At 54.4% G+C, this 5,770-nt stretch overlaps 1 protein-coding gene across 6 annotated transcripts in view; it reads left to right on the top strand.

Moving 5' to 3' along the window:
- TAFAZZIN (tafazzin, phospholipid-lysophospholipid transacylase) overlaps positions 1–2,743 on the top strand; it is a 3,049-nt gene extending 306 nt beyond the window's left edge. Inside the window, exons 2-10 of one of the 6 annotated variants that reach the window (XM_004717557.3) lie at positions 9–137; positions 525–570; positions 745–830; positions 1,414–1,494; positions 1,587–1,628; positions 1,722–1,784; positions 1,880–1,932; positions 2,101–2,178; positions 2,260–2,743. In XM_004717557.3, the coding sequence (XP_004717614.1) occupies positions 9–137; positions 525–570; positions 745–830; positions 1,414–1,494; positions 1,587–1,628; positions 1,722–1,784; positions 1,880–1,932; positions 2,101–2,178; positions 2,260–2,361 (680 nt within the window). In that variant the 3' untranslated portion in view covers positions 2,362–2,743. The other 5 variants (XM_045285503.1, XM_045285501.1, XM_045285500.1 and 2 more) reach the window with 5 other exon arrangements.
- Positions 2,744–5,770: the final 3,027 nt, after the last annotated feature.

Raw genomic sequence — 5,770 nt, 5'->3', positions numbered from 1 at the left:
TCCCCCAGAGTATATGAACCACCTGATGGTCCACAATAAGGAGGTGTTGTACGAGCTCATCGAGAACCGGGGCCCTCACACACCGCTCATCACCCTTTCCAACCACCAGTCCTGCATGGACGACCCTCATCTCTGGGGTACCGGGGCCCCGGGTTTGGGGCCCTGAGGAACCTCTGGGAACCCAGTCTGGTCTCCAGGCTGCTGGTGGGAGGGCGGGAGGAGGGGCTTTCCCAACCTTCTGGGGGTAGGCAAGGCAGAGCAGAGCAGGGACCACTAGGACCTTCTAGGATGTGGGAGGCACAAGGGTCCAACCTACATGCCTGGGGAGGGTGACAGACCACACAGAGTGCTCCAGGGACCCTCTCGGGACAGCCCCTGGGGGTTTCCAAGGCTGAAGATCTTTACAGGAGCAGCCAGCCTCGTCTTTCTCCCTCGGAGTGGCAGGTGGGCTCAAGCTGCTGACCTTGCAGTTGGCACCCCAGCTTGTAACCTGCACCACCAGGCCTGCTATTCCTCTCCCCTAGGGATCCTGAAGCTCCGCCACATCTGGAACCTGAAGTTGATGCGTTGGTGAGGAGGAATGGGTCCTACCTGCCTGCCCAGATTCACTTCCTCCTGCTCTGCCCAGGAGGCGGTGTCCAGCAATCCAGGCAGAGCACAGGGTGGGGCCCCAAAGGCCCTCCCCGTGTGCCAGGCACCACAGGGGCCGCGTGGGTCCCGGACAACAACCTCTGCCCTCTACAGGACCCCTGCTGCCGCCGACATCTGCTTCACCACAGAGCTACACTCCCGGTTCTTCAGCCTGGGCAAGTGTGTGCCCGTGTGTCGAGGTCAGCCGCATCCTGTCTGGGTCACCCAAAGGGTAGGGGACCCACCTGGGACAGGGAGCAGATGGTGGCTGCTTTGGGCCATGCTGTCACGTGGGTATCTAGGAAGGTGCTGCTGCTGTAGGGTGAGGGGGTCTGATGTGGAGACCCCTCTGGGAGGAAAGGGCCCCCTCGGCTCCCATTTCAGACAGGAAAATGGGGATTCTGAGGGATGAAGGCAGAGACTGAGGTCAGGTCGGTGCTGGCAGTTGGGATCCTCACCTGGGTCTCTCTCCCCCTGGGAAAGTATGGTAGGCCTCTTTCCAAGCACCATATGGCTACGATTGGTCCGAGACTGGAGAGCTAGTGAAGTTCTGCCTTGGGGGGTGAGTGGGGCTCAGGCCCTGATTGCATCTGTGGCTTGGAGCACGATGCCAATGGCAGCAGGATCCGTAGTTCAGAGCCGGACAAGGGGGCTTGGGTTTTTCAGGGGGCTAGGTGGTGTTTGGTGGGAGCAGCCTAGGAGGTTGTGCCTGGCAGTTGCGGAAGCTGGCTGAGTTTGGTGTGGGGAGCTGTGTGGCCCTGACAAAGCAGGCCTTTGCCACAGGGGACGGCGTCTATCAGAGGGGGATGGACTTCATTTTGGAGAAGCTCAACCACGGGGACTGGGTGCATATCTTTCCTGAAGGTCAGTGGCAGGGAGGGGGCGGGTGGTTGGGCAGGTCCTTCCTGGGAGGGTGAAGGCTACAACCCCTGCTTCGCCCACCCGCTTCCCGACAGGGAAAGTGAACATGAGTGCTGAGTTCCTGCGCTTCAAGTGGGGTAAGGATGCCCACCCTAGATGGGTGCCTGGGTGGCAGTGGCTTCCACTGGTAGAGGGCGGGTCCCCCAATGCTTCTGCTCATCCTTGGGCAGGAATTGGGCGCCTGGTTGCTGAATGTCATCTCGACCCTATCATCCTTCCACTGTGGCATGTTGGTATGCCTTGTGTTTGGGCCTGGAGAGGGGAAGGGGTGCAAGGTGGGGGGAGCCACCTGGTGGTATTCCAACTTCTGATCTCCACTGTGCTGCAGGGATGAATGACGTCCTTCCTAACCGCTCACCCTACTTCCCCCGCTTTGGTCAAGTAAGTGGGGCTGCTGCCCTCCGTGTGTCTACCACCTGCCCTCGGGCCCCACTGTGGAGGGGACAGAGAGCAGGGCTTCTTGTCTGGTGGGAGCAGGCCCACTAGAGCTTTCGCTCTGGAAGGGGCAGGATCAGGCTGCGGCCTCATGGCTGGGCCTTGTCCCCATAGAGGATCACCGTGCTCATTGGCAAGCCCTTCAGCGCCCTGCCTGTGCTAGAGCGGCTGCGGGCCGAGAACAAGTCAGCTGTAAGTGCCTCCTCTTGCCCTGAACCTCCTGCCCTCAGCCCCCAGCCCTGCCCACCCACTCACCCAGCCTTCACCTGTCAGGTGGAGATGCGCAAAGCCCTGACCGATTTCATCCAGGAGGAGTTCCAGCGCCTGAAGACCCAGGCAGAGCAGCTCCACAACCATTTGCAGCCCTTGAGATGAGGTGCCTGGACCCACAACCAGGCAGCGCAGCCCCAGCGCAGCCTCCTCAGCTGCTTCCCCACGTTGGCAGGAAGGGCGGAGTCACTTAGACACAGCCGTCTGCTTTTGTTCAGGTGTTCCCTCTGAGGGGACCTGGATCTCCCTGCCTTGGCCTGGATCCCACGACCAGCTGGTCGGAAAGCAGCTTCCCATGTCCTCAGGGATGCTGACTCATTAAGTCTTCCTTCTCTGCCTGCTCCAGGGCCATGCCATGCCACACCCCCACCGCCCACGACCATTGTCCTGTATCCCCCACAGCATCTGAGGCTGGGGGTGGAGGGGGGTGGTTAGGAGGGTGATTTTTATCCGGTTTTGGACAATAAAGTGTCTATGTTGTGCTGTTTCCCTCTGGCTTCTCTGTAGGGCAGGGACAGGGTCTTCAGCTGCCCCAACAGCCTGGCAAACCAAAGTGCTCACATCTGAGTCAACACGGGTCGGCTCCTCCTGAGGCCTCCTGGGTAGAGCAGGAGGGCAGGTGGGGACTGCACAGAAAGCACCCTTGGGTTAACCCAGAAGACCATCCCCACTGCCCTCCAGACTGTTCTTTTTCTGGTTGCCCATCTTTATGGGAAACTTGAACCACCGACATTGTGGTTAGCAGCCCAACGGTTACCCCCACAGCACTGGCAAGGTGCCTTAACCACCTCCTCCTTGCTCCTTTCCCCCAAACTGAAGTAGATGGAGCTGTGGAGCTGAACCCAGTGTGGGGTCTGCAGAGCCTCCTGAAACCTTGGAGTATTTGTGATACAGTCTCAGACACAGATTATTAGAAAGTACCTCACTCTGACCCATAGTGACCCTGTGCACAACAGAACGAAACACTGCTCGGTCCTGAGCTGTCTGGACAATTGTTCCTGTCCCTGAGTGCATGGGTACAGCCACAGTGTCAACCCATCTGGTTGAGGGCCTTAGAAGTCTGTAAAGAAACAATGAAACCACTTGTGGTACGCAGGGTTCACTAAAACAAAACCAGGACACTTAGGATTATATAAATATATATATATGGATAGGTTTTTACAGCGAGAAGGGCCATAACAGCTAATTAGTCTACACAGCAGTACAGAAGGCTCAATTCTACTCCCGTGGAACAGTTAATATACTGGAAGTCCTTCAACTCCTGTGGGATGTCGGGTCCAAGGTCAAGGAAACAGACAGCTGAGTCCACCCACAGGCAGCAAACAGCAGGGCAGGTCACCAACAGCATCTCAGGAGCTTAGCAAATCAGGCCTGGATGGGATAGCAAACTCGAGCAACCCAAGACAACAGGACTTACCAGCCTCAAGCTCAAGCGATGCATATACCTCAAGCTTGGCAAAGCAGGTCTCGAAGAAAACTCAAGCTCTAGCGACAAGATCCATGGGTTGGCTGTCCCACAGGTAGTTTAGCTAGCAAGTTGAGTCAGAGAGCTGAAGCAGCCCCAAGCTAGTCCTATCATCAGATATCAAGAGAGCACTAGGTGAGCCTTGCTGAACCATTTATCTCTGCCCTCCAATCAAACTGCGGCCTGGTTAATCCCACATGTTCCTATTGGCCAGGTTGTCACAATAAACCTACCTATCACAGTCCACTCCTTGCCAACTTGTCACCTGTATTTAATTCTTTAGCCATACATAATTTCCAGACATTAATGAAATCACACTTACACCTAACATCATACATCTATCCTACATATAAATGAAAGCACACTGAATCTAATTGTAGCTGGTACACCATACATGAACAAAGGAAAGATATTCAATAAGCACACATGAAGAAGATAAACTGACAATCACAAACCTCGCTTTTGCAGTTGATCACGTGGTGGTAATTGATAGGTAGAACTACCTTCTACTACCCATTCTGTATTACGTTTGCCCTCAGCCAGCACCTCAGTTGGCCATGGTTCTTTGCTTGGTGGGGTGACCCAGACCTTCCTTCCTGAGGGGTCTGGGTCATTAGATGTCCTGTCAGGATTGGGTTGCTGTAATTTACCACCTGTTTTAATCACAGAGCATGGCAGTTCTGAGTCGGCCTACGGTATCTCCTGGATTCCAGACATATTCTTCTTTACCTCCATTATGTAGCACCAGTCCAATTTCTCCTTGGTACTCAGGATCAATCACACCACTCAGTACAGTAACACCCTTCCTGACCTGTTGATCCAAAGGCATGAGAAGCCTAAAGTGGCCAGGGGGCATTCTCAGCTGCCAGTTCAGTGGAATCCGTGCTGTGTTTCCAGGTGGGAGAGTTCCTTCCTTTGGGACCAGGACCTCCAGGCGTGAGGAACACAGGGTTGCTGGGACAGGAAGCAAAAATGCTGCAAGTGGATCACTAGGAGTAATAGTGAGTGTTGCCATGCCAGCTTCCACCCTTTGGTTTCTGGACCCATGAATCCTGGCTATTGGAGACACAGCACCATATATTGGCTGCTGGTTTAGAGTGTATACAGCTCCCTGGAGAACATCGTCCCAGCTCCACAAGTTGTTGCCACCTAGTTGGTGCTGTAATTGTGTCTTTAGGAGCCCATTCCATCGTCCTATCAAGTCAACTGCTTCAGGATGATGAGGATCATGATACAACCAGTGGATTCCGTGGGAATGGGCCCATCGCTGCACTGCATTTGCTGTGAAGTGAGTTCCTTGATCTGAAGCAATGCTATGGGGGATGCCATGCCGGTGGATGAGACATTCTGTAAGTCCACGAATAGTAGTTTTGGCAGAAGCATTGCATGCAGGAAAGGCAAATCCATATCCAGAGTAGGTGTCTTCCAGTAAGAACAAAACGCTGTCCCCTCCATGATGGAAGTGGTCCTATGTAATCAACCTGCCGCCAAGTTGCCGGTTGATCTCCCCGAGGAATGGTCCCATATCTTGGACTCAGTGTTGGCCTCTGCTGCTGGCAGATGGGGCACTCAGTAGTGGCAGTGGCCAAGTCAGCCTTGGTGAGTAGAAGTTCACATTGCTGCACCCATGCATAACCTCCATCTCTGCCCCATGTCCACTTTGTTCATGTGACCATTGGGCGATAACAGGAGTGGCAGAGGAACGAGGAGGACCAGTCTCTACAGCGCGTGTCATTTTAACCACTTGATTATTAAAGTCCTCCTCCTCAGGGGTAATCCTTTGGTGAGCGTTCACGTGAGATACAATTATCTTCACTTCCTTGGCCCATTCAGAGAGGTCTATCCAGATACCTCTCCCCCACACCTCCTTGTCACCAATCTTCAATCATGTTCCTTCCAATTCCCTGATCATCCAGCCAAGCCATTAGCCACAGCACATGAGTCAGTATACAGTCTCACATCTGGCCATTTCTTCTTCCAGATAAACTGAACGGCCAGGTGCGCTACTTGAAGTTCTGCCCATTGGGAAGATTTCCCTTCACCACTGTC

The sequence above is a fragment of the Echinops telfairi genome, unplaced genomic scaffold, assembly GCF_000313985.2.
Source record: "Echinops telfairi isolate 266 unplaced genomic scaffold, ASM31398v2 ScPeMD7_7472;HRSCAF=8510, whole genome shotgun sequence".
Classification (NCBI taxonomy): domain Eukaryota; kingdom Metazoa; phylum Chordata; class Mammalia; order Afrosoricida; family Tenrecidae; genus Echinops; species Echinops telfairi.
Note: the sequence above shows the minus strand (reverse complement) of the source record. Positions and strands in the feature narration are given on the sequence as shown.